At 38.1% G+C, this 18,134-nt stretch overlaps 1 protein-coding gene across 3 annotated transcripts in view; it reads left to right on the top strand.

The window, feature by feature from the left end:
* Window positions 1-18,134, top strand: part of LOC122396891 (unconventional myosin-XV) — a 72,591-nt gene that overhangs the window by 50,466 nt on the left and 3,991 nt on the right. For all 3 annotated transcript variants that reach the window (XM_043395634.1, XM_043395632.1, XM_043395631.1), the window contains 2 exons: window positions 15,547-15,923; window positions 17,759-18,062. In XM_043395634.1, coding sequence (XP_043251569.1) covers window positions 15,547-15,923; window positions 17,759-18,062 — 681 coding nt within the window. The remainder of the gene's footprint in view (window positions 1-15,546; window positions 15,924-17,758; window positions 18,063-18,134) is intronic.

The following is an 18,134-nucleotide window of genomic DNA, read 5'->3' as shown; positions in this document are numbered from 1 at the left end:
GATAGTTGTATTCACGTGGCGACAATGGAGGGTTACCTCCTTCTTTGGGCGTCTAATTAATTACTGTATTTACGTTTAGTGGAAGTATCGTAAATCATACCGTGGCTGATGGTTCTACTTGTGGTTGGCTCAACGAGCAGCGTTGGGATAATGTGTTTGTTCGATTTGAATTGCAATTGGGACTTTGTTCCAAGTGAATAATTTCACAGAAATAATTAAATTGTTACGATTTCATTAAATAATTCTAAAGGACTCTCCGCTTTGAAACAGAAATTATAATGACACCGATTGATCACCACGTGTTTTACGAGAGTAATTTCTCCGCAACAAACTATAGCAGGTTGCATAATACTTAACGATCATTAAGTATGGAGAAGTATATTCGTAGTTAGATCACTGAGCGTTGGATTCTGGTTTGACCTGTTCGACGGAATTCCGAGAAAATAACGAAGAAATGAGTTACGTAACTAATGAGGGGATTTTATTTATGAATTACTTTGACTGTGACGCACAGATGAAAAAAACTATCCTCATCTTTTCGATCTACGAAATTAGCATAGGCATGCTTCTGTTATAAGTAACTCCTTTATTTATTCATATCGGATTTGCATCAAACATTTGACTCTACGTGATGAGTATAGTTTTCTACTTATCCTTCTACATAAATTAACATCATTGTTTGCAGGACACGGATTTAAAAAAGAAATATTGTTTACAATTAGTAAGTTGTGATTACGTAATGGCTTTATGAGAAACCATCGTGTTTCTACTTTCCAAAGATCGAAGGTGATTTTTTCTATTCATGTCGAAAAGAAGTAAGGATCTGAAATTAACTTGAAATTATTCGGTCTATTCTTGCATCGACGATGAAATGACAGTCGCATTGTCTGTAACTATCGCTTTCCGTCCTTGCAGACAGGCTCTTGAATAGAGTGGTTGAATCCTCCGTGCTGTTGTGTGTTCGATTACAGATAATTATCACGATATTGGGTATTATTTTCGAAAGCAAGCACCACGTACGCGGTCGTATAACAGTAACCGTACGGTAGCGTGAAATCAGCAGACGGTCTGATAATTAATAGTGCATAACCCGAATACGAAATTGGCTGCAAAGTACTTTGGATAACTTCAATGAAGAGTCTGTAGTCTAAAATGAAATAAACTATTGGATCTTGTTGCAAGAAAATTGAGGGAATTAAGTTTGAAATTTAAATTCAATTCGAACGTTTCTAACAAGATATTTCTGTGAAACGTAATATTGAAGATACTATTTATAGACGAATAGCGTCGGTGAAAATTGGTGCCTGTGCATACGAATGTTGGTCAAAACATAATGTCTGTTAAAAATGGTGTCGACGATACAACGTCGATGAAATGTTTGCTAATGATTCGAAGTAGACCCCCAACAGCTTATGTCTTTTTAGATAGGATTGGCTTGCCATGGGGGGTCTGTCATGGCTCCCGCTAATATAAACAGTCGGGTAATTACGGAACTGGTTTTTATTGAACACAGAATCCTCGCCGCCAATCGCTACGTAAGAGAAATTTTCATACTGTCTACCGTTTGCTTGCATGATCGAGGAAATTTACTTATTAACCTCTTTTAGGCCGAGTAATTTTATTTTAGATGAATAAAAAAGGAAAATGACAATGATCCATGGGCATGTATCACTCTTATTAAGACATTGCTGTGTTATATCATTGAAAAACTTAATTATGTCGATAATCAGAAATAATAGGAATTTTCACGTAATCGGCCAATGGATACAAAATTCAGGGAAGAAATAATTTTCTATAAAATTTGAATGTTATAAGAGTAAAACATTGATTGTTTTTATTTTTATTACAAACTCATTAAGACATAATGTCCCGAGCATATCTATGCGGTAATTTTCTAACTACCGCAAACAAATAAAATTATAAATACACGTAATGCTGTGTAATTTTAGAAAGCATGAAAAACATTTATTACGCAGTAAAATTTAGAGCATACGAAGAGCTGTAATATAAAGATGTAACCGAAGAAAATTAGTAACCGTATAGAGCCATATTATACAATACAATATGAAAGTTTAAACTTAAATAAAAATGTAATTACTGAATAATACATAAACTTACGATGCATTATAAAGCTGATTTCTCATAATACGGTAATGCTATGATCTATTAAAAATAAAACTCTTCACTACGTTCAACCAATACTTTCGTAAAATTACACAGCAAAACATTACACCTTAATGAGCACATAATAAAAAATGAAAAAAAATTTCAATCGATTTGAATTTTATTTCAGAAGGAATTATTTCTTTTCTTCCAAATTTGTTCGATGATAGATATTTGTTAAATCATTATTTTGGTCGATTTTATATCGAAGAAGTCGATTCAAGTGGATACCGGTTTCCATGCAGCATATTAGACTTTACAATTTTTTGGAGGAGGTCAAAATACGGTGAATGAATTGGCCTACACAGAGCTAAGACCTAAATTCCAATGAAAATCTTTGGAATACGTTATGAGAACGCCCTGGAGCAAGAAATTATGCGCCACGAAACCTTCGAGAACTCAGAAAAGCGCTGGAGGATGAATGATGCTACCTGGACCATGAAGACATTATGAATTTGATTTAGAGTACGCATCGAACAGTAACGACCACTGTTGAAGCTTTGAGGGGAAATATTCAAAATTAATTATTACGAGTTTCTTCGTTTACACGAAAATTCTCAAATAATTAACAAACAAAGCGGGTAATTGTTCCGGTTGGAAGTACAGCACAGATGCAAGAAACAAAGTATTATAATTGATATATATTGCACCGCTAACAAGAAGAATTATCCATCTTGTTTTGTTAATTATTCGAGGAAGTATTTAATATTAATCCCCAGAGACGTTATCGTTAACGTATAAAGATATTAAATAAATAAAAATACAAGGAAACGTAAATGTAAACGAACTGTTTGCGCGTGTGTGGAACTCGCGATCGGACAAATCCACGTTTGAAACTTGATAAATCCGCGAAAGGGAGGACAGTGTTACCGCGATCGGTGCGATCTGCGATCGATATCTACTTATCGATCGCGCTGGATAACAAGATCGAAGGCTGCGCTCCCTTCTCGAGCAATGTCACACAGATCAGGCACCCGCCTCGTTTTCTTAACACTGTTGGAAGAATGGTCTCGATCTCGATCGCGATCCTGGCGCAATAAATCGGTTTCGCTGCGCCAGTGTCATGGCGAAATCCCGGTATTCGTGTCGCGACGTTCAATTACGACTAGCAATGTTGTTTACCTCGGCCCGTTGCCGCGAAATGCCTCTCGAGCCCGTTGGGAAACCTCTCGCAGAATGCGCAACACGCCCCGATAATTGGGCCCGCGAGACGAGAGGAGTCCCTAGCTTTCTTAAAATATTGATTACGACTACGAGCAGGCATTTCAGACGCAAACAAGGGATGACGTGTTGCACGCGGTGATCGCCATTGTTGCCGGATGATGTCGGTGGAATCCGGATTCTTTTGGACAGATTAATTTTAAGTGGACGGTCCCAAGGGCATGACTTGAGAATTCGCGCCCTTGAAACTGAGTCAGGAACAAGCCCGGGATATACTTCATTGTCGTTTGCAAAGAAATCTAGGACTCGTTGATCGAAATTGCATTATTTTTTATTTTTTATTGATGGGTAATTAATTTGGTAATATTGTTCCAGTCGGTCCACAGTGATCTACTTACTCTTGGATAACAAATATTATTTTCACAGTATTTTATAGTTATCTAAATCACACATTAAAATGCTCTCTAGTGTCAGTAGTAATAGCTGTAGGAACAAAAATAACAGGTATTTTAAAAGTTTGTATAGAGGATAATTATAGAGTCTGAAGAAACAATGACGGAAATATTTTTTCGATTCCATTCGACGAACCAAATGTTTTGTTTGACGATGTGGTTTATGTTTTTCTATTCCAATAGTGGGTGAAAGTTGGACAAAACCTGATACCTAAGAATTGATGGCTTGTCCTGGGCTTCACAGATCGATTAGGCTTACTTTTTCTATGCAAACATATATTATAAAGTGTATTAATTCTTATTTAATTATTAGTTACATTAGTTTGCAAATAAGCATTTCTTTACCGTCTCTAATGTACTATTTTCAATTGTTTCCAATATATTTTCTCATATAATAGAAAATATTGACACCATTTAAAATCAGATGAGAGCACGTTTCTAATCCCCAAGTGTCCTGTTTAATCCGCCTATCCCGGTTTAGTCAACTTTCCCCTGCAACTTTTAATTCAAATTATTGATAACCAGTATCAGTAACATAAAACTATAACTTTTCTTCATTTTTGTTTTGACAGATCTCCGGTAAAAACGTAAAGAAACAGCTGGAAATAAAAGGCTTGAATGTTCGAAATAGCTTAAATAATTTTAACACTTTTCTAAATTATATATTATCTCCGTCATATAATATTATATGAATATTTGAAACTTTTCGAATATCTCTAAGGGTATGATTTGACTCGGTTCTATAATGATACATGCCCTGTCGTAACTGGATCGCCGGGGAACTGAAAGTCCACTTTAATTTCATTACAACGATTTCCAGCGAAGTACTTTATTTATCCTCGTAGTTCAGCGGAGAAAGTAGATTCGCTTCGGAGAAAAATTTGTGAGCCTATAATCAAAAGTGTCCCTCGATTTTCTTTAGTACAGCATTGCGTCACACTTTATAATAACTCTGATTTCGTAACTGTATCATAAAAACTGTAAAGATAATTAATCACACATGATTACATACAATCAAATTCATCGTGGTAGGTTGAAACATCATAATTTAATTTTCACAACTATATTGCAAATATTTTTATATACCAATACTCCTTATATTTGTAACCAAGATGACAGAATCTGTAATTATAATATGTTTTATCGTTCTAAAATCTCTACTGATCAAAATTACCAACACATTATAGAAATTGTTTAAGTATTACGCGCGGTATTCCAGTTTTATAAGGAAACTTGCAAGAATCCCTGCAACAACCCAACGCAGAGAGTGTTACGCATATCGTTCGTTTTCCATCGGCGTTTCTCGATGAAGAAGCCACCTCGGGGAACGGAAAAATAGGCGTGTGATCGTGATCTTCCTTACGCAAGCCTCCCGATCGCATGTGAGATCATTAACGATCCCTCTGTACGCAGGTTTACGCGTTCCGTGAATAGTTGCGCAGTGCTTGCCAGCGTACCAAAGCAGCTTCACTACCAGATATCGATCTTCGATCGAGCTGGGAATAATAGCCACTGATTAACCATAAATTTGTTCCAACGACGCGACGCGTAAATTAACGGCCGATCGTCATTATCAACGGGTCGACCTTGCCACAGACAGAAAATTATGCTCGCGGAACGAAGAAATCTGGCCAAGGTCTGTTATTACACCAAAAATGAAATTTGTTATTCCAGCTCCTTGAAAGTAACCAATTTTCTTGTAATAACATTCATTTGTGTCATTTATGGATGACGTGAGCTTTCAATGTTGCGTAAAAAAAATTAATTCTGACGTTGAGATGCTAAAAGAGATAAGTCTGGACATGATTTATTTCACGAATTTTAAAATTGCAGAAATAATTGCTACGATGAGTCGATTTTCTAAAAAATAAAATATTTTTTAAACCGAAATTGAAGAATCTGTTACAGAATGAATTAATCTTATATTTTGCAACAGTGGTGTTCTTAAGTTCCGAACGAAAAGAAAGTAAAACAAACGGATAATAGAAAATCCCTGACCTCCGTTGGAATCTTTTGTTTAAGTTTTTGTAATCAGTGGCAAGAAAGTTATGTGAAATCTTATTAATTACAGTACTAGCTCAGCGAGTATCTAATCAGCAACAGCTTCGGTACGTGTAAGTTCCATAGGAACGTCGGTTAACTAAAACGGAGTCTAGGCAAAAGAATAATGTCTTTTAATTAGCGCCATGCAGCAGAGCGGAACAGGACAATGCTAATTAGCTGTTTCTTCACCGATCGTTCTGCATCCCTTTACGGGATGAATATTCATAGAAATTACTTCTTTTTCTCTTACCGAACGAAAAGAATGCCGATTAATTAAGCGCCCTTGAAGGCGCGTTCCTCATATTCGATCGCCGATTATCCCCAATCGAGCTTCGCCTTGGTGGATATTTTAATTTTATCGCGAAAGAAAAAAAAATTGTTGTCGAGAAGCAGATCCTAGGTGACGTAAGATAAGATTAAAATAAATTACTTCGGGAGACGAATATTCCTTCGGCTCGATAATCTGCGAGCGAACAGCAATCGTCGCGTACCGCGCGATAAAAAGGAGCACAAACATGGCAATTATCATTCAAGGTCAAAATTATAATTTCAAATAATCCGTGAAACGAGGTGTACACGGCGGAGTTACGTTGTAAAGATGAATTGACATCGTCTGCATCATTTATTATATCCTTTATATATTCACAAGCAGATTAAGTCAATCGTAAGATGAAGACGTTTCGTGAGATAGAATCGGCTGAATCCATTAGTATAGCGACACACTATTCGAATCTAGGTTCCTCTCTACTCTCCTCTTTCCTAAGTTATGCGCATAAATTCTCAAACTGCAGAGGAAACGCGTGAGAATTCCTCTTTAGGTATTTTAACGTCTCGAAAAGAAGAATGGTGACACAAAAATTTACTTTTAACTAAATCGGTTTCTTCGAATACAAATTATTTGACATTTTGCTAAAGCGGTTTCTTAAAAAGGCTGTAAAAACCTCGACTCCCTTGTATAAATATTCATTCAAGAATAATATTTGTATAAACTCTTCGACTCCTATCGCCGTGAACTATTTATAAGGCTGAGTCAATGGACAAAAAATTGGACAAAGTATTCTTTTTCAAAGATATCTGAAATGTTCTTTTAATCGCTTATGCCAAATGTTATTAACAGTTTCCTACAAGGAATTTTCTTCTTTTTGCATATTCTCGACACTATGCAGGGAAAACTGCAGAGTTTTCATTGAAGGCGAGGCTAGCCCTTTTCAGTCCAGACCGCGCGATAAGCCGAGTTTCCAAGAAAGCAGGGGCCTTTCTAATTCGTTGACGGAACGAAGGAGAGTTCGTTAGCGCAAGATAATTGCAATGAAAAGTGTATATTGTTCTATGCTCTCACGAGAGGCTTCTTCGCCGATCTTCTCACGGGTTCCTGAAGAAGGTCCTTCTTCCGTGATCCACATCCAAGCATTGCGTGCTATAACAAGGACAATTCCACAGTTTTCCGAACAAGTAGCATACGTCATCGAAACTCGCGATAATTATGAAAATACGCGATCACCGAAACGATATCTTCGCAGAATCTTCGTTTCTCCTTCAAACCATCCTACGTTCGCTCGTTGCGTTCCGTAATAATTCGTTCGAGTCGATTCTACGAATATTCATCAACATTTCCCACGATTTCTTTCTCCTTTCTCTTTGGAATTTAATCGCTGCTACCGCGTTCTCTCGAAATTTTATTCGCAACTACAAGTGAAAACGAACGTCTTCGAAATGGAATTTTTTCTATCACTGGGTGCCTTATATTTTTATTCCAAGGGCTCATTTTCTCTCGTTATTTGTTACCAAAAATCTTTTGCAATTATTCGTAGTCGATATTCTGCGATTCGAGGAATCAGGGTCAATTCTATTCTTTGGAATATAATGTTCATACATATGTATTGTTCCTAGGCGTTCGTCGTGCTCGATAACGCGTGTTATGCAGAATCGGCTTCAAAAGTGTTCCTCCATGGACGTTATTCGTAATTTATAGAACGCCGTGCTCCAGCATGCATCGTCATTTGAAGCATTGTCGCATTGTGCTTTCGACAAAAGGCGAATGCGACTTCTGTCAGCAGTTGCTTCTTTGTGCGTCATCGAGATCAAAGGAGGATCGAGTAGCTTGAGGAAACATGCTCGACATCCAGTAGTCGATAAATATTTCAATGTAGGTTGTTTCTGTAAAAATATCAGACCACGATCTTTTACTAAAAAGGGAGGTTTCATGCTGAAGTTGTTCATAGAATTCAAATACTTCTTTACGTCGTTATACATGTCTAAATGAAGTATTTTTTAAATTTGCACTTCTACTCAACGAGTAAATTTGTTCTAAAAATTAACAGTGCGCACAGTACATTCAAAAATTACTACTAACTCCCCCGAATTGCTAAACACCTTCGCTAAGATACAATATTACCTCGCTAACTGATCGAATATTTCTCTCGATTATTGCACCAGAGTTATCCCCCTCTTTCCTTTCTAGAATCAGTCAGAAAGGTATTATCATAAATTTAACGATCAGGTGTTCGCGAATCCCTTTCTCCGACCAAACAGACGTTCGTCGAACATGATCGCGCTATAAAGTAACCAACATCATCGAACGATCCAAATGTTTTTAACGAAGTTCGCCAACAAAGTGTCCACCGTCAACTGACAAGAATGGAGAGGGAGGTTTCGGACACCGAAGGGATTTTCTCGAAGAGACTGTCCAGCAACTGGGCAGAGCTGCCGACGACCCTTAGGAAGAAGCAGAAGCATCGACCGGAGATTCTGTCGCAGTTTTTCGATCCGTCGGACGCTTCCGAGATCGAGTCGCGAAAGATCGAGCCAAGGCCCTTCAACAACGTGCAACGAATCGTGCGTAGGTCCGAATTTCTGCGTAAATTGGAGACGCAGGAGAACGGGAGGAACCTGGACTACCGAAGGGACGCGAGGGTCGAGAAAAGATCCACGCCGGATTACTTCTGTCGCGTCGAGGAAGACTACAGGAAGCATTACGACGATCACGACACGAAGTTGGGACCCCGGAGGAAGAGTCTGGGAAATCTCGTCGGGAAATTCGAGCCGAAGAATTTCTCGGACGACGATCGAAAGACGAATTCCCCGGACAGCTTGCTGGTGAAGTCCTCGGAGTCTGAGCTGAGCAGCGACGAGTACGGGCACACGGACGACTCGGGGGCCTTCCTCGAGAAGGCCTCGAGCCGCGAGAAGGGCCCAAAGGGAGAGCAGAGGAACAGGTTCATCAAATTTTTCGCCAAGGATGACTGGAAGAGGAAGAAAAAGCAGGAAGAGAGGAAGGTGTCGCCTGATTCCAGCCAGCTGGACGTGAATAAAAACAACGTTAAACAAATCTCGAAGAGTTTAGAGTCGAACAAGAAGGACACCAAGATGTCTGCTCAGCAGAAGTTCGAGTACGAGAACATACCGAGGATCGACGTGTCCAAGCTGGAGCAGAAGCCTTTCTTGAGCCCCATAGCCTCGACGATCAACTCGTTGAGCTCCAGCAACTCTGATCGTCCTCACAGCCAACCGACGATCGAACAGCTCAGATTGGAAGAGGGTTGTTTGCTGAGAGACTCGAGGAACGTCGGTCACTCTGGCTCGAATAGGAACAACGAGGCCCACGAGACCAAGTATCGGGCTCAGAGTCCGGCTACTCAGAGGCAGAACGCTGAGGATATGCAGCTGAACGATCTGATCCAGGACTTCTACGACAGCGATCAGATCGTTGGTCGGATGAACGGGGACCGCAAGATGTCCAAGATGGAGACTATCGCCGAGGAGAACGCCGATGGTAGCAAGCTCAGCGTCAGAGAAATTCTGAAGAGGTTCGAGGAGTTGAGGACGCAAAACGAGGCGCAGGTCGAGGAAAAGTCGAATGACAAGACGCTCAACACTATACAGGAGACCTTGAAGAAACTCGACGAGAAGGTCAAGAGTTACCAGGTTACGATCCCGATAAAATTCTTGTCCTCGATTAATAAATACTCCGCGAATCTTGCCGGTTTCTTGGCGAGGCTGCACGTTCCTATTTATGAAGCGCGACTTTCTTTCTCTTTGTCTTATGCACTTTTTTGGTGACTATTAGAAATTGCAGGTTTAAAAAAGAACGCTGATCGAGTGGTAAAATTTTATGCTTAAATTATTACATAATTATTTTTGAGCAGAGTTTTAAAAGCTAACTTTTATATTTAAAATTTAAAATAGATTCTTTCGTTGCGAGAGAAGGAATGCAGGCAAATTTTTTTCTAGAAATCTATTTCTCTTCACAAATTGCTCGAGGTTTAAGAAATGTTAAATAACATTTTATCGATTTTTCTTTTACGAAACTAGTTACTCCATAGACTGCCTATTCACTGCCAGCTAATATATTTTGAATTAATTGCTACTCAAGGAGGAACTTTTATAAAGTTATATAATATAGAGATAGTGTGAATAAGTGTTTCAATTATATAATAAAAATTGTGAGGAAGCATGTTCAAGACTTACGTAAAGTCCATATTCTTGTAAGGTATGGATACCGTTTTCTACCTTCGTTAACTACGAATCTAATGGCTGAATTGAGTTTACGACATTCAAGACACGCAGTTGCAATTAACGATACATTCATGAATCTTTTCGTTTCTTTTTATGCAATCGCTAGAATTGTCTTCTTGAAACACTTTTTCATGCTCGAGGAGAAGAACTAGTGGTGCGTCATAAACGAAACAGATTTCGATCTATAAATTCAGTATTGTTCAGACTTCTTCATTCGATATTTATATCGTGACATTTTTGGTCATTGCTGTATTATTTTACAAAATAATTGTTATTCGACAAGGTCTGCGTGCTGGTTTTAGATGATAATTCAGTGACGTTCCTTATTATTCAGGTTTAGAGGCCAAGGATGCATTCGTTGTCACGAAAACATGTCATTCTTAAAGTTCTTTCCATTCGAAAGACCTTCATGGATGCAATATTTTATTGTATTCTCGATTTCCATCTTATTTTGGCCTCTAAAATCACAAACCTCTGGTCACACATTACATTTTCAGTAAAGAATTTTTCTCTTGAAAATGCGTAGGATTTCGGGGGTATGTGTATTCACCAAAAATGATTGTAATTGACCCCCGCAACTAAAAATAATTTTTTTAGAACCATTTGAAAAATTTTTTTTTCGCCGAAAAATTTCCCCAGTCGATTTTTCTTAAAAGTTCGTTTATGATTTTTAATAAATTTGTTCGAAGCTGTACGGAAAAGTTGTTTAGTACTTTATTGTAACCATCCATGAGCTCTACTTCACAAATAAATTTCAACGAGATATCTTCACTATTATAGGAGTTATAGTCGTTTGAAAAATTAAACCACTTTTATGGGGATTTTCTCAATTTTCGGGGTCAAGGAACAACTTTCCGAATATTTTTGAAATTTCTACATATTCTTGGCTAAAATACGCGTTGTTTGCTTTTTCAAAAATTAAAATCGTCCAATCCGTTCAGAAGTAATGATGTTTTAAAGATTCGCATGAGAATTCAGTGAAACATATCAATGCTATAGTCAGACATAATATTTTCAGTAAGGAATTTTTTTCTCAAAAGTGCATAGGATTTCGGGGGTGTGTCTATAGACAAAAAATGTTTGTAATTGACCCCTGCAACTAAAAATAATTTTTTCAGAACGATTTGAAATTTTTTAATTTTGAAGAAAAATTTCACACATTTTCGAATTTTTTTCTCGAAAGTGGATAGGATTTCGGGGATATGTCTGTTGACCGAAAATGATTGTAATTGACCCCCGCAGCCAAATATAATTTTTTTAAAACAATTTGAAATTTTTTAATTTCGCCGAAAAATTTGTCCACCTAAAGATCGTGTATATTATTTTTTCTTTGCTCGAACATCGAACGTAGAGATACTTCCTCATGCTAATGCATCCAATCGACGGTATTAATACGCAAACGAGCAATATTGCAGTTTCCCTTCGCGGCGATTTGCTCGCGTCGAGAAACAGGGTCGTCAACTTGTACGCCTTACGGCCGATAAAGTTTCATTTCCCATTAATCGAAGCCGCGGTGTCCTTGATGATGCCGAGGTCTCGTTGGTCTCTTTCCGTTTCACGGTTGTACGTCGCGTGAAAATCAATTTTCAGACAGTTACTCGGCCAGCAGGCCGCGCAACATCCGATTTCTGAAGACGAGAAATTGTCGGCCGGTGAAGCGTTTACCGTTATTCGGGCGATATGAAGTATCGAAATGGAATACGGAGACTGCCTTCGAGCATCTTGAATAATCAGCCCTGTTTACATCACCACTGTGCGTGGATATTAAATAGTTAAACGTCCGCGGCGTAAAGATACCGTAATTGAAGGCTACGCCGTGTGTAACGAGCGGAACCATTAAAAAGTTTAAACAGAATTAATGGTGCCACCTTAGAAGGCATTCTTCGTCGGCCAATTAAGGTTAACGAAGACCGAATTACGACTTCATAACGCTTCAAATGGTGCAGTTTATCCGTACTAGGAGTTGACATTGTTTGTGTATTTTAATTTTCTCCTGTGTTTAATTCACTACTTTTGAATTCATTCAGCGAGTATGGCGAGAAGAAACTATACTGTTTTTTAGAGATTTTTAACTAATAAGTAACTTTACTGCGTCCATTCACTATGTTTTTTTCAAATGACATTAATAAAAAATAATTTATCGTGGTAATTTTAATATGTACCAAAAGTATCCTTAAATTGTAGCAACACTTTTTCATAAAAATAGTCATAACTTTCATGGATAATTATTGAAAATACGTTCCTTTGAAGAAAGTATACATTTTGCAATCTCCGATCGAGATGCCGTAAAAAGAGATAATCGCCGCCTCGTGGATGTTCGATATCGTATTCAACTGTTTTTCCCGTAATTTATGAAATAAAAAGTAGTCGCAGAGAGCCAAATTAGGCGAGTACCATGGGTGGCTGAGCAGTACAACTCCTTTTGAAGTTAAAAAGTAGCACACATTGATGGCTTAGCTTTTTACTGCATCGCAATTTCCCGACGAGCGTGTACTTATGGTTTTGTATCCGAATCAGTGTGAAATAGTTATAAACGAGACATTACTGAAAAGAATACCCACGATATTTCAACAACCAGTGTCAAGAGTATACAAAAGAATTTCTGATATTTTTGGGACAGTGTATAAATAATTATAAAACAATTTAAATTAACTAACACGAACACGTCACGATACTTTATGCTTTACATTTACATTATTTTCCTTCGCTATAGATCGGTAAGTAAATATTACTTTTTGAATCCGTAATCTTCGACACAGTGGGAACTATATTTAACCCGCAAACAGGCCGAGGAAAATCGAGTGGATTGTTCTTATTAATACTATACCGTAACTATGTGTGTTCGCGTCTTCCACGGTACCACGATGCATTAACGAATATGTAGGTCAGGGTCAACATCTGCTTATCCCGCTTGCTCAGGTACATTCAGGTTTTGTCGGTAAAAGCTTAGATATCGATATACCAGGTGTTATTTTGTTCCTTCCTTGAGAAACTACGCAGAGGCTTCGAATTTATTTCAAAAAATTTTTAGAGAATATTTCGCAACGATTCTTCTCATTAAAATTGTAAACAAAGAAATTATTCAAATTGAGATAAGTAAAAGTAGAGTTTAAGTGGTACAAAGAATAATTTTATTGATACGAAAGTGTTGCAAGTATTACAAATACACTTTATGGAAATATAAATCGATGACAGAAGTGAACAGAGAATGCAGTAACCGGCTATAGCGATCTAGGCTTCAGGTTTTTATGAATAAATTTATGTCTTCATCCGCAGCTTTCTATCGAACGAAGAACAAAAATTAGTAACGTCAGAATCTATTCAAACAAGTACGATATTATTGGGTTGAAATTTAAACTGTAATGTAGAACGGAATGCAGAACTTTCATGTTCGCGAGATAAAGTCAGATGTGGAACGTGTAATTAAGAAACAACAGCCGTTTCAAAATTAGGACAAGAATCGTTGCTTTCTTTTGGCAGATAATTCTGATTTAAAGTAGACTACCCTGATAGTCATAAAAATTGACAACGAGCTAAATATTTCTTCCTTCTTGTATAATAGCTGCCCATTACATTGAAAATTGCAGTGAATTGGCGGTCGTGTTATTGCAATATCATTCCCGTAGACCAGAAGAACGAAATCACAATTTAGTAAATATATATTAGAAGAAAATAATAAAAGCAATCATGCGTGGCTATAAATTCCAACTTTCACGATATTACGAGTGCTTTAAAATTGCGTATGGAGTAAAAATTATATCGATTTTTTGCTATAAACTCAGAAGCACGTTGGTTTCTTATTTGTGTTTAAAATTTTCTCTGCAATCAATAAATAATTTATTGATAAAATTATTTAAACTTTTAGTTTACTTCGATCTTTTATAAGGTTAGTAATTTCAACTGTAAACCTTTGGGAGACCATAATGGAGAAATGATTTTTAAATATACAATTCAATTTTTACAATAATTTTCAAATTTTAAATAATAAAACTCTGTTACGATGAAAGTAGCGCTTACTGTCGTTTCTAGATCAACAAAAAAATATATTTTAGTAGAGAAAAGTGTTTAAATATGTCAGACACTGTTTAACCAGTTAATTTATTAATTCTATCGAACCGTTTCATCGGTAAAATAAGGAAAATGATATTTGAATCTTGCTAATCATGTTGTTTCTCGCGTTCCTGAGTTTGTTCTCGATCGCGTGCAGGGAAACCCGTTTTCTCGTCTGCGAGATCGATCGATAGATCCGAGATATCCGTGACTGTGATGGTGAAAAGCAGGAAATAGTAGCTGAAAGAGAAAATGAATAATAGGAAAGGTTTGAGATACCTTCGTGTAAATCACTCGCGAAACCAGGGCGACGTACCGCCCACATGCGAGGATTATACACTGGTAATTTACGTAGTCGAATGTAACATCTTGATCTTTCGGGAATAATGAAACGGAAGAAGCGTGTCAACGAAAAATGAAATCCAGTCTCGCGACGTCAATGGAAACGATACTTAACCAGTGAAATATGATTCTTTAATCACAACATCGTTTAATTGCCAACGTGTCGCTCGAAATGCATTAACCTATCTTTAAATAATTTACTAAACCTAATTAGTATTTTAATAATAATCGCTTGGTTGGGAAAGAGTGAAACGGTTTCCTTTGCTCCAGATCGAGGTTTTTCTCCTAGAAGTTGTGTGAAAGTTCAATTTCGTGTCTTTCAGCAAACGAGTCGAGATTCTCCTCGATCGTCTATTTCTGTTCTCTCAGTAGTCTTAACATAATTATTAATAAGTGCAAAAGTTCGAGATAAAATCATCCAGAGCTCCCACGAATTCAATAGCATCAAAATTTGAATCTTGCATCAACCAACGGAACAAATTATACGTGCATTTCTTCCGAAAGATAGAATAATTTTAAAATGAAATTAACTGAATACAGTATTCCACTATACATTAATTTTACCACTTCTTAAAACAGACATATCAATTCTTTTTTTAAATGCGTTCCTATTTACCCTTTTCAGAGACATGGTTTTAAATGTACGTACATCTACTACAGTTAATAGCGAGGACTATTTGCATACGTACAAAATTGTTATTTTGTTTATTTTTATACGAAATGAAAAGTGTAAATCATTTAACAGTCGATTTTTTCAAATGATGATACCGTGATGGTATGAAATATATAAAATGAATAACACGGTGTAATTCGTTTACAGATCGACCAGAAGCCGTTGCACAAGCCGAACCATCACGAGAACCACGTATCCCAGATCACGAAATCGATCCAGTCGCAGGCGAATCACGGTTCTCTGAATCACGTCCAGTCTCACGGTCAATCTAATCACGTTATCTCGAATCACGAGAACCACGTGCCCGCGAGTCGTGTGCCGAACCACGTGTCGGCGACGAACCAGACGAACCATCAGAAAAACCAGCAGAACCAGCGACTCAGCCCGAACCAGGAATGGCGGCAACCGGAAGACAACGGCAGGTTGCAAGAAGATGGTATCTACGAGAGCGGGCCGGTGGTCAACGATGGAAAGCACTCTCTTTTGCAATACGCCATGCTGAATTTCAGGCAAAGCACAGAGAAGTTAGTAATCGTTCGACGTTCTTCAATCCATTTTCCTACAAATTTCGCGAGACTCTGTTACAACTTGCCTGGGAAACTTTTTAAACGAAATTTGGATCGATTATACACTTCAGGGGAATTTCTATAATGCAAATATTCATGAAATACTTTAAATATTATAAGAAAGTTAACTCCATAAGGGATTAGGAATGTTGTTTGAGAGTCTAGTGGTACTCTGATGACATACTTATAATCATTGAGTAATCAGCTGTACGATGTACCAGGAAAAGTAATACAACCCTGAAGGCTGTATCACCTATTACGGGACATCCTGTATGCCAGTGGTTGGCAACCTTTTGTCCCTGTAGTATTTTTATTAAGTTCGTGAATCAGTGGTACATTTTTATTTATATTACGTTGAATAATTGTAATATTATTTTAAATTTTAACGAACGATTCGAAAAATACGAAACTGTTTAAGACGTCTTATCGCAATTTTTAACTCCTCTCTTTTGCAACCTGTTGCACGCTGCTCTAGGCTTGGATCAGTAAGTACTCAAAAAGCATCTTATATCGAGAAAGGGGATCATTTTCTGGCACTAGCAAAAATACCTTTACCAAACCGCGGCACCGTAATAAAAGGGAAATTAATGTTAAAGACTAATTGGCCTCTCTTACGCAAGAAACCCGAGTCGACCGTGTTGAGAAAGCATAACGCACTGCGGTTCTCAGAGTAGCATCGACCATCTTGGTGAACGCGCGGCTAACCGGTACTCCTCGTCTTCTTTGGGCATCGGTCCACGATCCGCGAGTTACCGTTTCGCGGCGTTTCGTATCGTGCCAATCGGTATTCGATTCATCAAAATCGGATTCGTTCGTCGAACGCGAGGATTTGTTGAAATACATATTTTACGAGTGGCTGGCTAGTCGCTGCTGAGTGCAACGGGAACATATTGTAAAAATACTCGTCGCGAACGCAACTGCTCCGCAATAATTTGCAAACGATGTACTGAAGTTCGACATAAACCTCGTCAACAGTAATCGCCAACTGCAATCACGTGTTTGTAAGAATACAATTTGCAAACTTTTATTAACTTTATGAACTCGGTGCTATGTATTGACACATGGCTCGTTAATTTTGATTAATTATCAACGATTTTAAAAAGTCAAAATGATTTTCATATATTATAATCGTGAACGTAATATTAATACAAACGCCGCTCGGGTGATTTCAATGCATGGTAATAACAGCATCGGGTTCAAAGTGTTCTCAGTCTCGTTACCGTCTTGCCTCATCGTGCACGATGAAGAAAGAAGACATTGTTTGGATCTAATGAACCGCAATTTCTCTCCAGTTATGCATAACGTTTTGACCGTACACTTATATCCCGTAAACAATTAAATAGTAACGCGCTATAGAGCGCAAAAGACTGTCAGTACTGTTTTAAGAAGGAAACATTGTTTAATGCAGAAACATAAAAGTATAGAAACGTCGTAAAGACGATAACGAACCAGCAGGTTGCGGGGAGCAAAAGTTAAAGGAGGATCATTAGAACACCTAACTAGAGAACAGACTTCTTAAACATGACTTTGACAAGTGACGACCACCCAGCCAGTACTCTCAACGGGACTTTTTCCTCCTCTGTGACAACATCCTGCAATGGAAAATCCGTTTACGGCCTTCTGCTCCTCCGACGAGACGTTTTCCGTTTTGGAAAGCTATTACCCACGTCACCTCCAAGTCCCGTTTCGTCGTTAAATTGGTTCTAACAGTCTTCTTACGCGATCGGAGCTTCGCGCGATTGTCCCGCGGATAACAATGACAGAATTTTTGAACGACACGTTCCCTTCGACAGATTCGAGATGTTGAAGACTGCAGACGGGTCCATAAGTGGCTCTCTGAAAGTCATCGAGTCTCTGAAGAGCAAAAAGAAGAACAAGAAGAGCAAAGGTCAACAGGACGGTGCGGAATGGACCTGGAAGGAGCAGGTGGATCTCGTCAAGTACTCCCCAGTGCCGATCGAGCAAAGTCTTTTGAGGCTGGACGCAGATTTGAGCGCGTTGGCTGTCGAGTGCTTCGTCTGTCTCATGAGGTACATGGGAGATCAACCGCTGCCTCCAGACACCAGCGAAGTAAAATGCGTTTACACTATTCTGATGGTGAGCAACAATTTTTGTCCGACAATTAAAAGCAACAGTAATACGTATCTGAAAGTTTACACTCTCCTCGTG

This window comes from Colletes gigas, unplaced genomic scaffold (assembly GCF_013123115.1).
Source record: "Colletes gigas isolate AHSC1104 unplaced genomic scaffold, ASM1312311v1 Colletes_gigas_Sc00008, whole genome shotgun sequence".
Lineage (NCBI taxonomy): Eukaryota > Metazoa > Arthropoda > Insecta > Hymenoptera > Colletidae > Colletes > Colletes gigas.
Note: the sequence above shows the minus strand (reverse complement) of the source record. Positions and strands in the feature narration are given on the sequence as shown.